The sequence below is a fragment of the Anser brachyrhynchus genome, assembly GCF_964034855.1.
Source record: "Anser brachyrhynchus genome assembly, chromosome: Z".
NCBI lineage: Eukaryota > Metazoa > Chordata > Aves > Anseriformes > Anatidae > Anser > Anser brachyrhynchus.
Genome location: NC_137697.1, coordinates 44,176,610 through 44,198,618, shown reverse-complemented (window position 1 = coordinate 44,198,618; position 22,009 = coordinate 44,176,610). Strand labels below are relative to the sequence as shown.

General features: G+C 34.9%; 1 protein-coding gene across 8 annotated transcripts in view; it reads left to right on the top strand.

Moving 5' to 3' along the window:
- Nucleotides 1-22,009, top strand: part of ADAMTS19 (ADAM metallopeptidase with thrombospondin type 1 motif 19) — a 164,181-nt gene that overhangs the window by 87,305 nt on the left and 54,867 nt on the right. For all 8 annotated transcript variants that reach the window (XM_080575091.1, XM_080575096.1, XM_080575095.1 and 5 more), the window contains 3 exons: nucleotides 12,873-13,013; nucleotides 14,182-14,332; nucleotides 21,876-21,977. In XM_080575091.1, the coding sequence (XP_080431217.1) occupies nucleotides 12,873-13,013; nucleotides 14,182-14,332; nucleotides 21,876-21,977 (394 nt within the window). The remainder of the gene's footprint in view (nucleotides 1-12,872; nucleotides 13,014-14,181; nucleotides 14,333-21,875; nucleotides 21,978-22,009) is intronic.

The window sequence follows — 22,009 nt, the reverse complement described above, 5'->3', positions numbered from 1 at the left end:
AGTTCTGGGCTCCACAACGTGGAAAGGATGTTGAGATACTTGAAAGCATCCAGGGGAGAGCAACAAAGCTGGTAAAAGGGCTGGAAGGCAGGTCCTGTGAGGAGAGGCTTGTCTTGGGTTGTCCAGCCTGGAGAAGAGGAGGCCAAGAGGCAGCCTCATGGTTCTCAGCAACTCCTCGAGGACGACAAGTGCAGAGGGAGGTGCCGCTCTCTGCTCCCTAGGAACTGATGACAGGACACATGGGAATGGCACGAAGCTGTGCCACAGGAGGTTTCAAATGGACAGTAAGAAAAATGTAATTTCTGTGAGGATAGAAAGTCACTGGAACAGGCTTCCTGGAGAGGTGGTTGATGCCCCATGCCTGCTGGTGTTCATTAGGATCACACCATTAAGGAACCCTTAATAATATGTTTTAACTTCTAGTTAGCCCTGAAGTGTTCAGGCAACTGGACTCGATAATTTAAGTAGATCCCTTCCAACTGAATGATTCTGATTTTTTTAATTTTTAATTTTTTTTTTTTTTCCCACAGAGGAAAATATGTTCTGGTATGTATATCTCTGAAGTAATAGTGCTAATTTATAACTGTCAATGAGATTATTTTGCCAGAAGAGTCCCTAAAATAATTTCTGTCTTAATTCATACATACTCTTTATATCAAGCCTCCCTGATCCTTTCTAAACACACTAGTCAAATGTTATCTGTCTGTCTTCCTTCTATTTTATGACACCATATTTTAAAGTTGACATTATTTCATCAGAATAAGGCAATTCAAAGAGAATCACAGGTATCATTGCAGCCTATCTGGGCAGCAGAGAAACTAAAAGTTGTTGGGAAAAACTGGTTTGGCTTTCAGTTTTGCAAAAGAAATGCAAAAATAAGTCTTGAAAAGTACCTTGTTCTTGAAAGGGTTATGATGGTTCTTTGACTGTTGAATAAAAATCTCTATTATGTACACATTATGCTCTTTATAGTCAACATTAAATATTAGGTCTGCAGAATAGCGATACTGAGTACCTTATTTCTAACTCTTTTGGCTACAAGAACACTCTTGCTGTTGTATTATCACACTAGACCAAAAGGAGGTGCAGGCAAGTTTTAGACAGTCTGCCAAAGAATGTGTTAGATAATTAAAACTTTACATTTCTTACTTGAAATATACCAAGCAGTTGGTGTTCATCTTTCTAAACAAAATTATTATTAGGATTGTAGTTGTGTTACCTATCTTATCAACATACAATTTTCCATGCTGAAAATAGAATTTAAAGGAGCAATCCATGATTTGAAATTGCCAGCTTCAATAGCACCTTTCTCTTCTTACATGAAATAGTTTTCTTTTAGATACACAGCAGATAATATTCTTATTTGGGTACTTTTTTACTTACATTTCTTTTACATTCCAGAATATAGGATAAGTATCTTTTGGAATGAATTAGAAAGTTAAAAAGTTACACTTTAATGCTATTTAACCACAAAGGAAGGAAAAACCTCCCTGTATGTTTTTTGTGTTCAGAGAAGGCAGCCAAATTAATTTCTTTTAATGCTCAGAACATGTTTTAGTTCATTAGGAAATGAATCATAAATGAATCATAAATACTGCACCATAGTATGAAATGATGACATAAGCAATTGTTGAAGATAAAAACCCTGCAGAAATAAGTGCAGATGTGGTAAACTGAGGAATATTTTTGAAAGAAAACTAGTGAAAGTAATGGAGCTTATGGTATAGGTGGTAGTCTTTTGAGGTTTCTCAATTGCAACACTGTTTCAGTACGATTGCAGTTTCTTTGCATTTGACTTAATTAGTGGAGTGCATTTTGCACATTTGTCCTGCAATCCCTTACTCATGCTTTTGATTCAAGTGAAAGTAAAACTATGAAACTATTGAGATCAATATGGCTATATTTTATTTTATTAATGGCTTAAATGGTACTATTTTTTTTTCCAGCTCCAAACCTTCTCTTCTGAAATATTAAAACTTTTAATACTCTGCTTTTGTGTTTCATTTACTTATTTATTTGCTAACAGTGAATTATAAATTACTTAGTATTAATTAGTAAGTTAAAAGTGAGTAGGATTTCTGAATCTAGGAGGCCGAGAACTTAATTTCTTGGCTCCTATAAACGTTTTTTCTTTATTTTTGCTTTAAAATACCACTTTAGTGTTAGTTTGTGTACTTATTTTTTCTGTTTTATGGGTTCCTATTTCCCTGTCATTGATATGAAACTATGGCCATTGTATTACCTTTTTGTTTTTGTTTGTTTGTTTGTAATTCCTATGCAGAAAGACATATGCCTAAATTCAAATATCTTAAAATTTTGGATGTTTTTTCTTATTGTTTGTATAATTTGTATAGTAGCAGGAAGGAGACAGTCTAATTAAAATTTGGGGCCCTATTGTTCCAAGCAGTGGAACGTTCAAATGTGAGAAAATTGCTTCATTATACACATTAAGTGAATGATTTTTTTGGAAGTCTATTAATATCTCAAAATATACCTATCTTTTAAATGCTAACATCCTTTAAGAATAACTCTACTTCATATAATATATTTAGCCATCTCTGATTTATTTATAAATTATTGACTTAAAGGGTGTTTGCAAAATGTAGGTTATTTAACCAAGGGTATATTGAACTGGTGTGTTAAGATAGGTACTGTATTTGCTAATAATTAATCTAATCCTTTATTTGATAATGTCCACACTATCACTTTGGGGTTGTTCTTTATCAGGGCATTTACTTCCAAGCATCCCGACTCAGGTTACTTTGGGGTCAATGTTTTTCCTTCCTATGATAATGACATCTAAGTAAGAAAGATGCTGCTGGAGAACTTTTGTATCTCTTGGGATCATGTCTGGTAACCTGTCCCAAAATAATCTACTTTCTTCCTTCTCTCTCTCATAAAGTCCTGGTCCCATGGTCTACAGGGACTGGATGGAAGGTGGTGGGGAAGTGCCTGCCTGATATTGTAGCCTCCCAACTGCATTATTTTTTTTTTCTTTTTTTTTTTGGCCAACAGTGTCCAAAGGTAGGTTTTTCAGCCCAAGTGTAGATAGGTAGATACAGATATTACTCTGTCTTTAGATGTATAAATATCCATTGCTTTAGGCAGTCTGATATAGAAGCAGCCTGACTTTGAGATGTTGAGCTTTAACTATTTTGACTGATTTTCATCATTACTGATTTTTTTTGTTGTTGTTCAAAATAATATTACTGTTAACTGTCTTATGAAGAGTAAACAGGAGAATATAACTTGGAGAAATACATATTGAAAAATACAGGTGCTGCAGTTTGCAAAGTTGGGCTTTACAATTTCTAAAATACATGCACAACAAACTAAAAGAAATTAGCTTTCTTCTAAACATATTTATGTCATTGATGAATTTACAGTCAAATCAATATACTTCTCTGCAGCTGGTGGTTAGATGCATATAACACATACATGTTTTTATACCATTTTTGGCATTATTTTAACGTCTGTGGTAGCATTTCCTGCAGTGTTTGTTCAAAAATGTTCACATTGAAGGATTTTTTATTTCCTATAAAGCATAGTACTTGTTTAATCAAGAAACTAATTTTGTTGCATTTTCTCTTGTCTCTTGTCAAGAAAGATTCTTTCCCTTTTCTTTTTTTTTTTTTTCTTTTAATAAAAGTTAATAGAGGATTTTTACTTTGCATTTCAGCATTACATATTTTTGATTTCACACACAATTTTTGTGGGAATCACCCCATATTTTCATCTCAAATACTGCCCTTTTTTTTCCTATCATATTAAGAAGAGAATCCATACTGTTTGAAAGTATTGCAATAAAAACCCCATCGTGCACTGACTTTAGTCTTTTTTTTTTTCCTTTTTAACTAATAGTGAAGTTCAAAGTATTTGACATTTATCCCTATGGGAAGGATGGTTGGTAATCTCCAATAATAGTAAATAGTAAGCAATGGCAAAAAATAACGTTTTCCCACAAAAACAATCACAATGTTGTTGAGATCACGTTGTATTCTGACATTCAGTTTGCATTGTTTAGTCAGTAAGTTATTTCAAAAGCAGTAGCCTCTGATCTTTCTGCATACCTATTAAAGTAAGTAACTGTGATTCACAGACATTATTTAAATCAGCCTATGATCTTACTGGGCAGATGGGTATAGCATACAAAACTTCCTCATAGTCTGGACATTTTCCAACACAGAAATAGAGATGACAGAAGAGGATGCAGCTTATTACACACTTTGCATTTTCACTTAACTCTTACTTTGAAAATGCATATGTTTTTTTCAAAATCATTAAAAGAAAGAAAAAAGAAAAAAGTTTTGCTTAGTCCAGTTCTAAGGATGGGGGCTGAAGAAAGAAATTTTATCACACATCACAACAGTGCCCAGCTAGACAGCTGAAGAAAGAAAGACCTCAGAAAGAAATGAAGCAGTGAAGAAATGAGACAGTGAAGTAGTACTGCATCAACATTTTTAGTAAGTTTGCATAATTTTACACTTGAAATTTAGAAGATTAGTCAAGTCTTTCTCTAGCAAGATAGCAAGTCTTCTATTTCTGCCAGACTGTAGAATTCCAAGGTGGATTTGTAGTTAACATTCCTTTTAATTACATTTCTAAAGTGAACTGTTAGGAGATGAACAACAGCCTACAGAATGCATAACTAGAACTGATATTCTGATACATTTAAAATAACTGTGAAAATGTTCAAAGTATTGTAATAGCGTGTCAATGTTTTTGTTAATAAAGAGGCTTAGTATCTTTTTAGCTATTCACTGAATACACAATAGCTCAAAGGATTTTCTTTTTTTTCTAATTACAAATTTTCTTGAAGACATTATATGTCAATGTTTTTCTTAGCATAGGCTTAAAGATACAAACTGTAGACATAACTGTTTATGTTGAAGTAGTGCAGATTGCAGTATATGGCAGGGGTATCGTATTTGCCAGAGGTGAATAATTCTTTTGTATTGTATACTTTCTGTTAAAAAAAAATCTAGTGGGGGGTGTATGTATGCTAAATACAACTGTCACATCGAAGCTTTACATTATTTATATACTTAAGCCAAAGGAGAAGGACACCATCCTGTGTCTAGATCCAGTCTCTTGAAGCTTGATGCTAGAAATGCTAGTGATAGAGAGGAAGGCAGCTCTTTAGCAAAAGATGAAAACTCAGGTGGAAATCAACATACAGTATATGTTAACAGAAGTATATTAATATACAAGTTGTATTTTTTACCCAATGGTTTCAAGATTGAAAATGTAATCTAAGTTATGGGTGTCTTAGGTCCTAGCAATGATTGACAAAAGAGAAATATTCATTGGGTAAACATATTTCTTTTTTTTATTATTATTTTGTATTATTTTTATTTATTTTAAACATCTGATTGTTAATAAGAGGACTGAAGTTTCCTCTTCCTTCAGATTCTTCCGTTAAAGACAAAGTTGTTTTTTTTTAAAGAAATTGTCTTTTACCTTTTACCATCTTAGTTTTTCTGTAGCTGGCCTTTCAATTCACTTCAGCGTCAATAACTCATGAGTCTTATCCTGTTTATGCAGTGATCTGTGAAACACTCATATGTTTAAAAACACTTATAAAATATTAATCCGAGAATTATTTTTCATTAACTGGAATTGAAAAAATCAAAATGGAATTAAAAAACACAAGACAACTAACATGCAATACCTACTTTTTGCATTAATTGTTTAAAATAACTTTACAGAACATAGCTATATAGAAAATAACTTATAGAAACCTGTCTGTACAACATCATTTTCACTATGAAGATAATAATGTCATAACACTTTAGATTTTTATCTTAAAGGTGCAACACAAGTACTAATAAAGCAGTGCAGCTTCCATGTAATATGTCTGTGGTAGCGTAAGTGGTGTTATTTTCATTTATAAAATATGTCCTTTTGATAATGCGATACGCAAAATTTCAGATTACACAAATTGTTAGAAGTAATCATTGAACTAGTAAATGTCATGTAAGTTTTTAAACCTTGTAGTTTTCAAATCTTAAACATAGTAAAAAACTGGTTTTTATCATTCTAAGATAATCCTGCACACAACAGCAAAAAAGAGAAGAGTGGAAATAATACAGAGAATAACACTTTGTAATTAGTAATGCTTTATAATTAAAAGTTATTCCTATTTTCAGAAGGATACAATCCATTATATGCTTGTACTTTATTTTCCAGAATGGAAAAATTCTACAGGATAAATATTTTTGAAAAATTGCTTGAGTAAATTTAAAAATTTGTAAAAATATATAACATTTATAACATATTAATTAGGAAAAAAGTCAGTTGTCAAACTGATTCCACCCAGATCAGAAGTACAAACTAATAGCAGCATTCAGAGTCTTACTATTGCCTTCATAAAGGGAATTATTATTTTTTTTTCAATACTTTTAATTCTGCCATAGGTTTAAACTAATGCTATTATCCTAGATCTGCAGTTTATCCTCACCATCCCTCTGCTGCTTGTTTCTCTTGGGCTGAACTATTAACTTTTAGGATTTGAAAATCTATTTACGGTACTGAATATTCAGCAAGGTACCCCTGGTTCCTTGGGTAGCTGGATTTTCCTTTAAGGTCTTGTGTTTTTTCTAATCTTTCTCTTCTCTAATCTGTTTTATGGTAGCAACTCTATAAAACTCTGAACAAGAGCTACTATTCTCTATGATCTTTTAAATTCAGTTTTATTAAGAGATAGACCTAAAGTAATTCTCTGCAGCTATCTGAACTCTCCCAACTATTTTCTCGTAAATTATACTATTTAATACCGTTTTGCCTTTGTGCCTTCATTACCTGTTTCTAGTTTAATAGCATCATTATTGTTCAGCTGAACGACCATGCATTTAGGTGGAATGTGGTGGTGATAACTAGGTCATCATCTACTATTTATAAAGCACAAATAAAATAATAATAAAAAATTAAAAGCTTTTCATCTGGAAGTATGTGGGCTTGCAGAGCAAATTTGATGACATGAATGTAGCACATGTTGGACAATTTTTGAGACTTATAGTAAGAAATACAAAACAGCACTTTATAATGCAGACTTAATTCTTTCCAGAAGGTGTGTGCAATAGCCTTATTTAACTTATTTAAATACCAAATAATGAATGAGGCCCATTTCTTGAGATATAACAGAGCTTGTATTTCTTAATGGTCAGCTATAATCAAATCAAATTGAAGTGTGGTGCTTGGTACTATTTCAGTATGTGGGTTGACACTGGAATGCATTTTGTGCCTGCAAGAATATAAACTTCCCTTGATGGTAAGAGAGATGCTGTCTATCTATCTCGAATCCAGTTGTACACATTGCAGGGGTAGTGAAGTGTAAAAAAATTAATTTTTCACTGAAAAATGGAGCCAACATTTGTCTCCTACTTTCAGTGGCCCGTGTTTTAATTCTGACTTCTAAGCACAGAGAAATTAGATCTTTTCTTTGGACTGTTCATGGTGCGCATTAAACATCATCAGGGATCATCTTCAAAATTTAGCATAGACTGTTCCAGCTTTCTGCATGATATTACAAACACACACACACACACAAGTAATAAAAATAAAAAATAAAAAAATCTGGCAATGTTTTTTAAACAAGTAAGAGAGGTTTTATAAGATAAAAATATTTTTTCAGTTGACTTGACAACCATGTATAATGTTAGTGGAGTTTATTTGGCCAAGGCTCTTTGCTCTTTGTCAAAATACTTTTAAACTTTTTTTTTTTAATGTAGTCTAGTTGCATAGTGTGAGTTCAAATATTGCTAATATTGAACTTATTGCAGTTAGGGAATGCTTTCGATAAGATGCTCCCTACTTTCATATTATGTGACATGCATATATTCTCTGTCCAGAATGAACTGAATGGTCTTATGTATCGGTGTAAAAATAATGCTTCTGTTCTTAAAACTAATTGATTTGTTTCCATGTAGATATGATGTACTACTTGTTAAAGTACAGCACTGACTTCTTTGTTAATTATGTTTTTTTCAGAATGTTATGAAGTTATCCTCTTACCATAAACTCACTTGTCTTTCTCCCACATACACATGTTGTTGCTTTACTCTGGCATGAGGTTGAATGATCACAGCTGTTGGAGACAGGAGCCTATGCACAGAGAGGGCAATATGCCCAATGCTAGCATATTAAATTCTATAGGAAAAGACAGAACAGCACCTTACACAGGCAGTTTCTGTGTTGCCTTTCTTTTAGTGAAAGTATGCAGTTGTCTCTTTCACATGGACAGTACATTAAGGAAAATACCATGATTATCAGTGTAAGCATTAGAATATTTTTATATCCTTGATTTTCAAATGAGAAACATATATATATGCTTATGTTACTTTCTTGCTGGATAGAAAAGTGGCACTGACTGTTCAGCTTGTTTTTTGCATAAATAAATGCATATATATGTGGTGAAACAGGAAGTCAAGTCTACTGTTTATCTGCCTTTATACAATCATGTAATTGATCCTAGGTCAGATAAAAACATGCAGTTATTACCATGCTGTAGAGGAAATCAACAGTACGTATTACTGATTTCTGAGAATTTTCCATAGCAGGTTCTGTTGGTCTTTTAGCAAACTTCTTGCATACTCTCTAATGATCTCATTAGTTGATATTAACATAATGACCTATACATCCCGTTTGAAGTCAGTGTTCTCTGATGGACACAGGCTTTGGACAAGTGGTTTTCACCACTTGCTGAACATTTTGCTAAGTGTGTTTAATTTGTAAATGGGAATGTATTGATGAATGAGTATTGATGTATTCGTGCAGACATTTTTGGAGTGTACTTGAAATTTAAAGTCAAATAGAAGCTTTACAAGTATGGGAACTAAAATATTGGGAGAGGATTGGAGTTAGCTTTTTTAATAGTGTTCATGTTACACATATACACAATTGCTATAAATTGAAAAGATTTTACCACTTTTCACCTTAAAAGACACTTTTTTTTTTTTTTTCAGAAATCTTGTACTGATAGAATGCACAGAATGATTCTGTGATGGTACATTAAAAAACAGGGTTGCACTGGTACATTTATGTAATGGTGGCTGGTGTAACTGTTTTTTGAAACAATTAAGATCTTGATTCAGTTCAGTGTGGATTTCTCTTAATGATTTTACACTCTAATAAAGTCTGAATCTAAGAACTGCTTTTCAGACCAGATGAAAAATAATTGTTATCAGAAATAAATTTTAATCGATTTTTAATTTTTTTTTAATTTTTCAATTAACATGTAAATATGATAATTCCCACACTGAAAAATGGGAGACGTCTGTTCTGTGATTAATGACTTCAACAAAGTTTTGAGAACTTGTATGTTGTGAATAATTTATTGTAAATCACAGTGCATATATGATACTGATAAATGTCCTTTCAAAATAGGAAAGTATATAAATAGAAAAACTGTAAGCCACATATATTTCTTCTGCAGTCAGCAAAACAAAGTGTTGTTAGAGTTTCTAAATGTTTTTTTTCATAGTTCTTATGGATATTCTAGTTAGCATGGATATTCTTGGCCCCTCACTACAAGAAGAACATCAGGGTGCTGGAGCCTGTCTAAAGAAGGGCAATGAAGTTGGTGAAGGGTCTAAGGATCTAGAGAATAAGTCTTATGAGGAGCGGCTGAGGTTGTTTAGCCTGGAGAAAAGGAGGCTCAAAGCTCCTTATTGTGGTTTACAATTACCTTAAAGTAGGCTATATTGAGGCAGGGAGTGGGCTCTTCTCCCAAGCAACAAGTGATAGGACAAAGGGAAATGACCTTAAGTTGTGAAAGTAGAGGTTTAGGTTGCACATTAGGAAAAAATTATTCACTGAAAAGGTTGTGAAGTATTGGAACAGGCTGCCCAGGGAAGTAGTTAAGTCACCATCCCTAGAGGTCTTCAAAAAATGTGTAGATGTAGAGCTTAATGACAATGGTGGACTTGTCAGTGCCTGGTTAAATGTTGGATTTTATATTAATGATCTTTTCATATTTAAATGATTTCATGTTTCTATTATTCTAACATAAAACTCTGGAGGGACAGGACAGGACAGGACAGAAGGGAACAGAGAAGAGGGAAGGGAAGGGAAGGGAAGGGAAGGGAAGGGAAGGGAAGGGAAGGGAAGGGTTCAGCTAAAAGGGATATAAAAAAAAATCATTGCCTCAGTACTTCAGAGCTAACCAAAGTTAAAGTATATTATTAAGTGAATTATCCCAGTGCCTCTTGAACACTGACAGGCATGACGCATAAATCACCTAGTAAGTTTCCAAAGCTTCCACCTTCTCTAGAAAGCCTGTTCCAGTGACTTTCTATCCTCACAGAAATTACATTTTTCTTACTGTCCATTTGAAACCTCCTGTGGCACAGCTTCGTGCCATTCCCATGTGTCCTGTCATCAGTTCCTAGGGAGCAGAGAGCGGCACCTCCCTCTGCACTTGTCGTCCTCGAGGAGTTGCTGAGAACCATGAGGCTGCCTCTTGGCCTCCTCTTCTCCAGGCTGGACAACCCAAGACAAGCCTCTCCTCACAGGACCTGCCTTCCAGCCCTTTTACCAGCTTTGTTGCTCTCCCCTGGATGCTTTCAAGTATCTCAACATCCTTTCCACGTTGTGGAGCCCAGAACTGCGCCAGTGCTAAATAGAGCAATCGAATCATCTCTTCAGACTGGCTGGCTATGCTGTGGTTAATGCACCCCAAAATGCAGTTTGCTGCCAAATGCTTGGCTGGCAGGGCACACTGCTGGCTCGTGCTGAGCCTGCTGTCACCAGCACCCCCAGATCCTTTTCTGCTGAGCTGCTCTCCCTCCAGCCACTCCTCTTCCAGTCTGTGCCTGTGTCTGGCATTACTCACTCTGCCCCAGGTGCAGAACCTGGCAGAACCTTTGCCTTTGTGGAAGTCCATGCTGTTGATGTTTGCCCAATGCTCCCATCTACCTAGATCCCTCTGCAAGCCTCTTGTCCCTCCAGAGAGCCACATCAGTATCGTCAGCAAACTTGCTAGGGATGCCTTCAACTCCTGCATCCAGATCTCTGATAACAATGTTGAACAGAACTGGCCCTAGAATTGAGCCCTGGGAGATACTACTGCTAGTGACTGGTCACCAGCCAGATGTAGTCCCATTCACTACTACTCTTTGAGTGCTGCCCTTCAGCCAGTTCATCAGCCAGCATAGCACAGTCCTTTACATCTCACATTTGGATAACTTGTCCAGAAGGATGCTGTGAGAGACTGTATCAAAGGCCTTATTAAAATCTTGTTCTTTCAATGCCTCTCAGTAGCACCCAGCACAATCTTCTCTGTAACTTTTCCAGGGACTGTTGTTAGACTAAGACGTCTGTAGTTGTGGACATCTCAAGTTTGGTATATAAGGCATCATATATAAAAAGATATAGTCACGTGTAGGAAGAATGTATGGAAAATGTAAATGTGTTTTTATGTAGATGTTTTCTCCCTCCAAAAAATTTAGGAAAAGAGAAACTGTGAGTAAAAGAGTTTAGCTTACTGTGGTTAAACTCTTTGCAACTCAGAAAACTATCCCATTAAAGCAGAAGCAGGTGTTCCTGTGCTCGAAAGTGTAGCATGTACTTTGATAAAAAATATAAATAAATAAAAAGTCTTGACACAAAAAGCCCCTACAAGGGATTTAAATTCATTTTGTTTTAAACACAATATTATGCAGCTTGCAAAACTTGATGTAAAGTTTTGATCTAGTCATTATTGGATTTGGGTATAGAGTGAAGGAAAAAAATGAGCTTGTGTGTTCAGTGATGGGTGGCAGGCCTTATTTGCGCTTTGGCCACTACATTGTGGTAAAATATGAAAAAGCATGATTCACTCCGGTTTTTCTACAGAAATAGCAAACTTCTCCCAACTTTGCAGTCTCCAAGCCATCTGACTGTTCTTTGAATGAGGTCATCAATACAAGGTTTAGAGTTTTATTCAGTAGAAGGTTTTGCTTTTCTGCAGGGCAGATGGGATGCAAAATTTGAGCACCACTTTGAATTTACTGTTCTGGAGAGTAGTCACATGCTTATTTTTAGAAACAGCTGAGAGCATTTTATTTGTTTCTCCTAATGCTAGTGGAGCATGCTTGCAGTTAGCTCCTTCTGAGCACTTTAAAAAGGTGTTGTTGTTTTTTTTTTAAATTAAATATTTTTCCTCTCTTTATGTGTTAACAGTGAAGATGATAATGAGTCTTCACTTTAGTTAAAGCAGCAGTTTGAAGTAGATTTGTACTAGAATTTTTCATTGCCTTGCGGTGCCCTATCTTGAGAACTCACCTGGGTGCATATGGATGCTGGGTCTTTAAAATAAAATAAAATAAAATAAAATAAAATACAACATAAATTGTTTCATCAATGTTATTTCTAACAGTAGACATTGATAAACACAATCAGGCAATTTTTCTTTAGTTGTGATAAATTGAACTAGTAAGCATTTTACTATTCTATAAAATTTCAGTCAACCAGTTCCATGTGGAATTAAGACAGAATCACTGCCAAAATGTAGAATGATTCCCCGATCTTAAAAAGTAAGTTTCCAATGCTTTTGTTGCCCATTAGCAAGAAAAGTCCAATTGTGCAATAGTTGTGCAGTTCTGAATATTCAAAAAGTTGTCCAAAATATACAATGAACACCTGATTAGAATTTAGTATTTCTCATCAAATGAATGAAGCTTCACTTTTATCTTTCAGATGGTAGTCTTGTCCTTCAGACATGGTTATGTGTACTTCTATGAAAGGTATCATGGAGAAAAAAAAAAATCATACATGTGATATACATAAGCCCTGTGATATTTTAGCATCTTGCAAGAATTTAACTTATAAACATTTTGAAACCAACTTGTTATTTTGTTGTGCTTTGTTTTACTTCTAATAACTTGAAAATTCAGCATGGGAATAAACCACGACAATGACCACCCATCCTGTGCAGATGGTCTCCATATCATGTCTGGAGAGTGGATTAAAGGACAGAATCTTGGTGATGTTTCATGGTCCCGGTGCAGCAGGGAAGATCTGGAAAGATTTCTCAGGTATATCATTCAAGAAAAACAACTCTTATTATGTGTCTTTTACAAATAGTTGCAGTAAGTATCCTGAAATAAGTTTTCAATGCTTTTTACCCCTTTTGTGGGAGATTAAAAGGGAAGTCCTGTTTATATAGCCCATCAAAATAATTTTCATCATGAACTAGATATTATTTGGCAAATTAATATTTAGCTTTTTTCACCAATTATTCATACTTTTATATGTTCTTGTATTAACATATATAATTATATAGTAAATATGTTTATATTTTAAAATACATTAATATAGTATGTATTGTAGAATGCCAGACAGAAAATGACCTCTATACATTATATGAATTCTGTGATCTATGCTGTGCCATTCAATATTTAACTATTCAGTTTAATTATGTTACATTAATTCTTTTAATTTACTATGAGATATCTTATATGAAATAGTATGCCTAGAAACCAAATGAAAACATTATTTTTCACGCTTTATCTCCAAATAGGATTTTGAATTCATAAATATATCTGTTGAGAATTTACTTACGACAGTAAAGCAGTCCCCAAATCTCCTTTTAATACTGACATAGTTAATAGAAGTTAGATTTGCAGTCTGACACATTTATACTGAATCTAGGCAGAAATAAAATCTTCATAACATGGTGCATTAAATAAACTTAAGCATTTTCAAACCTTCAGTTGTCGAGAGAGAAGTTAGATTTTTGGCTACCAGCTCAGAAACATATGTATTTTTAAATGTGTATAGAGAATATCTGAAAATGTTTATTTTAAATCCTACTGGGTGTGAAAAACAAGCTACATGTTTGTCAGGTCGTTAGCAATACTCTACTTATATATAGTTGTTTTAATCTTTATCCAAACCATAATCAGTTATGTAATATTGACAATAAAATGTTGTCCAGAGTTTTCCTGAAATTCCTAGTACTGCTGATTATTTATATTGTCCTTCTGCAAATGTGCAACATCAGAACATACCATTAACTTCTATCAAGAAAGCAGACGTTAATTTGCATGGAGTCATTTGTCTGAATGGCATCCTAATGCTGATGAATAAAATAAAAAATCTTGAGTCTACATTCTTCTAATGTCTAATGCACATGTAAGTCAGCGTGACAGTCAGACTCTTTAGGACTGATTGCTTAGCATATCAATCTCTGCATGTTGCCAGGTCAAAGGCCAGTAACTGTCTGCTACAGACGAATCCTCAGAGCCTCAATTCTGTGATTATTCCCTCCAAGCTCCCAGGAATGACATACACTGCAGATGAACAGTGCCAGATTCTTTTTGGACCAACTGCTTCTTTTTGCCAAGAAATGCAGGTAAGTATGGGTGTATACTTCAGAAAATGCATCTGCCAACTTGTTTTTTCGTGAAAGATATTTTTGTGCATGTGTTTGAGGGAAAGAGAAGATAGCACCTTCAAAACTAATTTTACATTGTGCTTTCTGAAGTCAATGTAAACATTTTCATTTTTTTATCTTGTAACGCTTGCTCTGGATCTCCAGACATGCTGAGTCATGTTATACCATATCACTGATATGCTCCGTGTGCTTTAGAAATAGAAGTTGTCATAGTGTGAAGTCCCCTCACTGCAGTGAATGGAATAGTTGCGATATATTCCAGTGGGACCAGGTTTCATATGTAGGTTCAGTTTCATTATGCTTTGGGTATTCAACCTCCATGTTTAACCTTCAGTAACCTTCAGTGCCTGTGCTAGCTCAGAGTGAGAACAGTGGTGTTCGCTGAGATCTCTGTACAACTGAATATACTCTGACCCCCAGCATTGCCCCTTGTGAGCCCAGACAGAACCGTGCGGTGCAATAGGATTTCCAGTAATGAAGTGAATTTGCTGAGATGCCGTTGCATTAAACAGTGTCACTATATATTAATCTCAAGAAGACAGATTAACAATATCTTATGGCTTAATACTAGTAACATCTCATTGAAAAAGCATTTTAAAGATGGTTTCAACACAGAAAAATTGTCCATCTGTAACGTATACTGGTCAGATATTAGACATGTTGGATGCCCTTGAGAAGGTAGCAAATACAAAATGGGACAGGAAATGTATAAAGCCTCAGAGAGTGTGGAGTATGATCTGACAGAATGAGGGCTAGGAGGAACTGTGAAATAAAATTTCAGCAGAGTTAGAGTGACAGAGAGTCTAGAAAGGTCAGGGGTATTTAAAATGAAAAGTATAATTCCTTACTCCTTTAGTTCTTTAGTCTTTATATTTTCAACTTGGATGTAGTACTCTTTCTTTAGCCAGTTTCAGTGTGACTGATCTTTATCCTCAAGTTTCTCAAAGGAAACACTGCAATACATGTGTGACTATGACAAGCTGAGACAGTGTACCTGAGAAAAAAGAGCTTTAAGTTTCTGGTTATTATTTTTACTGTCTTATTGAAAACATTTTTGCTCTGAGAGATGAGCAGTAGAACTCAATAAAATGGTCCTATAAATGTTCTTAGTTACTTCCAAGCAAGTTTCTTGTTTCAAGAAACTTCCAATCTGTTTCTGGTTTTTTGAAACTTTGAAATTAAAAGATGCAATTTCAATTTGTCATTCTCCATAGCCCTATTCAGAGCAAGAAAATGGTACTGCTTTAGCCACTATTTCTTTTTAAGGTGCTCCTTAGCAGGTAAAAGAATTTCAAAACTAAATGATACTCAAACCTGGAGACTTGCTGTTGTATAATACCTCTATATGCTTTTCATTGCTCTGGGCACTTTGCTTCTTTGTGTTTAGCTTATGTTTAGCTTTAATTCAGGTATGTAAATCCAGGTACCCTGTTGGTCCCATACCTGTTGTGTTTCATTCGCAGATACAGTAAATATACTTCTGTCAGGATACTGACTCTAGGGTTTCTTTGGTTTTTCATTATTATTTTAGAAGTGTTAGGAAGTTAAATTCAGAATATTACCCTGGCACTGCTGCAATTGTTTGCACAGAGAGTACTTAAACTCTGGGTGTTGGTATCTAATTGCTCATTTCTAATCATTATCTTCATTTTTTTTCCTCTTATAGCATTTTGTATGTAAGAATTAACACTACAACTAATACGCTTATCTTTTTTTTCTTTTTTTTCTCAACTTGTTGGATTATAATATTAAAATTGTTAATTTAGGAAAATTGCTATGAAGTGTTAGTGTTAACATGCTATTGTAACTTAAATCCAAAGATATGTAGGCTTGTTTTGAAGAAAGAATCTGATAATGTTGCAAGACCATACGAAAGGTATTTTGAACAGTTCTTTTCTTCTGACCAACTGTAGGTTAATTCTTAGTCTTTTTCATAAACCAAGTCTGTTGCTTCATAAACAGAAAGTGAGAACTTCATAGCAATTTCTGAGAAGTAGGCAAGGGGAAAACCCTTCTGAAGTTTTGCCAAAATCCTCTGCAAGACTGATAGCCCTGACCTGGAAATCATATAAGCAAATACTAAACTACAGTATGACTGCAATGCATCTTCAAGGGCCTTGGGCCTACTAGAAATTACATTAAAATGAAGAAAAGGGCAGAATTCAGAAAATCTGAAAAAGGCAGGAGAGACCTTACACAAAGGTCTACTGATGATCTCTGTAAAGCCACCCTGCTGTTTTCCCTCTGCATCTTCCTCTGGAAGCAAAATTTACACTCTCTCCTTGCCCCTCAACAGCAACAACAACAAAAAAGAATACATCTCTGATCCTCAGGCTGTAGACCTAAAAGAGCAAGGTATAGCAAGTTTAGGCACTGTATTCAAATCTCCTTCTTTTGTTCCCTGTTGTGAGTCTTACATTTAGCTCTTCTATTTGGGAAATTTACATATTGATATCCTAGTACAATTAAATAAGATTTCTGTGGTGAAGTGGGATCTCAGAACAATGGACAGAACACAGCCCAAAGCCATCTTTCTCTTACATGTTTCCCTGGCATATGAACAGAAAAAAAAAAAAAAAAGAAAAGAAAAAAAAAAAAGAGAGAGAAAAAAAAAAAAGGTTTCCTTTTAAATTGGGCTTAGACTAAGCTATATAAACTTCCCAGAATCCTCCATGGGCTGTAGTAAGCCATTGGCTATGAATTGACTACAAAACACTGACATCACTTTCTAAGTGCAAATTGATATTTGTAGCTATTTTTTATCATCTCCCTCTGAAATGTGAGTATGTTACATGGAAATAATAAATATGTTGAATTTAACCTACCAAATAATTACATTTAACGTGTTATAAAGATGATGCAAAGTTCACTGTGTTGACTGTGCAGATTATTCTGGGTGCCATTAAAGAAGTCAACATGTAGGAGACTCTTCTACATCTAAAACCTTATTAGTACATCTAAACACATTCTACTTACATCTAAAAGTTACATCTAAAACTCCTTAGTAGGAGCAGTATTAATTTGTTGCAATAATTATTTTATTGTGCATTGGAGAACACTGAATTTTCCATGTAGTCCAAACTACTTGCTTTTATCACTGCATACTCGCTTCTACTCTGCTGGTAACTGGCAATTTACTGTGGTTACAGTTGTTGTCCAGAAGCCAGGAAACAAGAGAGAAATGTACTCCTTGAAAGTTAATTTAAACTTCAGTAAATCCAATAGTTTATAGCCCAAGTTTTCTTGGGCAAGTTCTATTTGCTGAAGGGTTTGTGCACTTCTATGTAAAAGATAAATCATGAACTTCGTCAGTCTTACATTTTTTCGGACTGTGAGATGGTTTGATGACTGGACTTCCATGTAGCCTTTCTCATTAAATGGGTACATTTTGTATGTAACAGCTATTCAACTAACAAAACAATTGAGTAATGATGAAAATAATTTTCTTTACAATTTAAAAATAATCTACCAATATCAGTGGTACAATCAATGTTGCATTTCTGCTGAGATATAATTTTCTGTAAATTTTATTATACAACAGTACGTCAAGGTAATTTACCATCACCTTACACAGCAACCTCTGAGAAACACTGCAGATGACAATGATTATCCCTTGCTATCAAGAATTCTTTTTTATGGTATAATGGCTAAAGCAAAGGACTGAAGGCACCATTGAGGGCCTACTCCTTTCTTTTCCTACGTGAGCCTCTTTTCTCCTCCCCAACCCCCCCACTCCCCCGCCTTTTATGAATCGTATCCAGACTTTTTTTTTTCTTTTCATCTTTATTTCAAAGACTTCTTTTTCATACCCTAAGCAAAATTTATAGAGCCTGAGAAAACTGTGAGTGGTTCTCAGGGTACAAGATTTATACCATGTCACCATGCTTATTTTGTAAGGGAGCCAAGTTTGCTTTTATGCCCATGATGTCTCACAAAAGAATCAATTAGACCCTAACATTGTTTCACATAACAGATAGTGAGATCATGGCCCAGAAGTAGTTCTTGATGATTAAATGAGATTGTAGAACTTGACAATTGAATATAATTGTTGAACTATTAAATGCTGGCTTTTAAGATTAAAGTACAGGATGTGAATGCTATCTAGTCAGTTCCACTAAAACAATTCCTGTTATAACACAGCTGTGATCTTTGCAAAGTAGTAGGAGACTGGTTATATTTCATGGTGATTTTTAAGGTATTTCAGGGAAAGATCACAGTGAAAAGAATGAAAGTCATGGAAATATTATAGCCCTGGTGAAATATCCATCCTCATATCCAACACCACATTTTAAACAATCTTGACTTTGCACAAATACAGTTCTGAAATGCTCGTTTTGTCTCCAGTCCTTCCTTTCAACTGGACCTTTTTCCAGATGCTTATATGATTGGAAAAGCATCCCTATCATGCACACAGATCTCCTTCAGTCCTTTAATTTAAAGAGCCCCTGAAAAAAAATTGTTACGTTTTACATTGTGACTTTACAACAGATGTTGTACTGTGCTTCTGATAAATACCTAATGAACCTCTGTGAATGTAACAATACAGTTTTTGAGTGGATGAAACATTTTTTCCCAGAGGAGTAAATTTCTGATTTAGAAGTTTGTGCTCTGATTTTGGTGTGACTGTAATATTGATAATGGCATCTACTGGTTTTCCAGTCAGCAGCACTGCAGATTTCTAGTGAAAATGTTAAAAGTGTGCATCATAGTTTTTGTCCAATTACATGTAGAAATCCCCAGCTGACAAAAGTTAAATGGTAACAGTAATGTTTAGATCTCTTGCTTCTGCAGCAGCAGCACAAGTTGAGGAGTAACTAAGGAGTGTATCTGGCATTTGACTAAAATGGAAAGCCCAGAAGAAAATATGAGTCATGCTCCAATTTTAGTAATTCCATGTCTCCATTTTCTTGGGTTTGGGGAATCTCAAAGTCTAGGGTGAACTGTTATAGTAGTATTGAATGCTTATTTAACAAACTAGTGAAGAGAAGTGAGTGTTTTTAGAATACAGTTCATTCAAAGCTCAGAGATGTTTCTAGCTGGGGGAGTTAGATTCATGGTTCATAAAGAGGTGGTATAAAAGTATTTGCAGAGACATGCAGATGTATACAGAGCACATTAGCAAGTCAAGCATTTTGATTTGATTGACTTTGCAAAGCTCAAGTGCATCTGTGTGCTTAGGCACCCAAATCCTTGTAAATCTGACTTCACATCTTAAGAGGAGAAGAGCTTAAGAGGAGAAGAAGATTTGCAGCAGCAGTTTAACACAAGATTTAAAAAAAAAAAAAAAAAGCTTTAATAGATAACATAAAGTAAAATTTTAATGTTATTTTTTGATCTGTATGAGTTTTCTTCAGATGTAGTCATTGGTCATTAGTGAATGAAGACATGGGAATAGGATTTATTTTATTTTACATTATTTTCCTTTTGAATTAGGAAAATTAAATTAGCATGTCTTTGTCTCAGTGAGGTTGAGTTGTGGCAAAAGTGTAGTCAATCATTTCACAGTTGATGTGGAAGCAATTAGTCCTGAACATCTGATACTGTCTAGTCTGTACCATCTTCTGAAACTGGCCCAGAAATCCAATTGCTAAGTTTTAGTTCTCAGATCTCAAGTTCTATCTTAAAGTGTGTTTAAAAACCACTTTAGAAACATAAATGCTCTTTCTCCAATGAACAAGGGTAGAAATTACAGTTTAATATTTGAAAAATACTTTTTTAGAATTTTTCCAGGTGCAGGGTATGTCTTCTGTAGTTATATTTTACAATTTGCATAGGCTGTTTTCTTCTCAGTTCAGCTTCTGCACAAAACTGTTGCAAAATGAATCAGGAGTGAGTCTGACTGCTGCCATCCTGACTTTTTCTGTTCAATGCTTCAGTCCTCTGGAATCTTAAAACTTTTTAAAAGCTGATGTTACAGACATTTTTATATGCTAGACTCCCACTGGAACTGTCCTGTTTCCTTGGTTCAGACACAATCTTTTATTGAATTATGTTTCCTGTGCAGTAAGACTTTTTTCAAGGTAGCATAAGATTTATCACACAATTTTCATGCATAATGTAAAATGAACAGAGACTCCTAGAAGGTTTACCAATGTAATAAATCATTTCAGTCATAAAAAGAACATCTTCTGGCAGCCCAGGGTTCAAAAAAAATCTGCTGATCTTTAACTTTTATGCTCCCTGTGACCCTCCTCCCTCCCACCTCTGCTGGATCCTTTCTTCTCCTCTTTGAGGGTTACTGTGCATATCTGAGAGGGGAATCAATCTGTACATTCAGGCCTTGAACCATACCCAAGTGGCCTTTCTTCATGTCCACACAGTTTCCAGATAAGGGTGTAACAAAACAAAGAGAAGCCATGACAGAGTCATGGGAGAAGGAGAGCTTTTTAGAGGAAAGTGGGGTAAGTTGCCAAGGAAATCTGGGAAAATATGTGCCAACATACTGCAAGGCTATACTTACTTTCGAAGAAGGTAAAACTATGTTGTTCTGATGCTCAAGGCTGACAGAATAAGCAGCTTTTCTTTCCACCTCTAAAATTAACTACTGACTAGCGTTCTTCTCATCTGCCTTCTCCTTCCCCACAAAAATATTTCAGCCTGATTTGTCACCTTACTTTGTATCTTCTTTGTGGATGTCAGGCTTGATTTACTTTTGAGATATTTCCAGTGTAACGAAAATTATGAATCATTGGAAGAGCATAAGGTAGCAGCAGTCACTGTGGTTGTATGAACAAGGGGGATTTGGACATCCTAAAGAAACCTCCAAGTTTCTTACAAACACATTCCTGCAATCCTCCAGTGATCATAGGTCTATATAGCTGCACAAAGACTAATTAGACCTTATATTTATAAATTAATTCATTTTAAAACCTTGCGTGTTAATGCTAGTGACAGTGCTTTTTTCTCCCTTTAAGATAAAATGAATGAACACTAAATAAAAGGAGTGAAAACATGAATTTATTTTAAAAAATAGTTCTCAGAAATCTCCAAATGTGTTTAATAAAGAATTACATCCCTTTTACTTACCTGTTTTTAAAATGGTGCTAAGGAGCTCATTTTTATCCAGGCATACCGCTCTGTTTCCTGACTTGTGTTCTAACAAATAGAAGCAGAATCCGCTTCTTAGACTTGGCACTATCACACCTCTTCCAGTCCTTGGTGGAGTGCATCTGCACAGTGGCATCTTGACAACACAGGGTAAAGTTTTTCTGATATGCTTTGTCAGATCTGGAGTACGCAAAGACTATGACCTCTAGGGTTAGACTTAAGGAGTACATCCCCCTATCTGTCAACACTCTAGCTTGACTTTTTACATTAGCCAGTGATTAGTAGAAGTCAAAGCAGAATTTGCACACTTTGATTTCTGTGCATGTTTAACCTACCCTTAAGCATACTTCAGTATTATAAAATTGGTAACTTTATTATAAAATTACTGGATTACATGTAGAAAGTAATTTTGCATAAGACAGATTATGTACTTACCTGTGTATTTGGCTTTCAGCATGTCATATGCACTGGGTTGTGGTGCAAGGTGGAAAGTGAAAAGGAATGCAAAACTAAACTGGATCCACCCATGGATGGAACAGACTGTGACACTGGAAAGGTATTTTTCTGGTTTTTCCTGCAGAAGTGGTA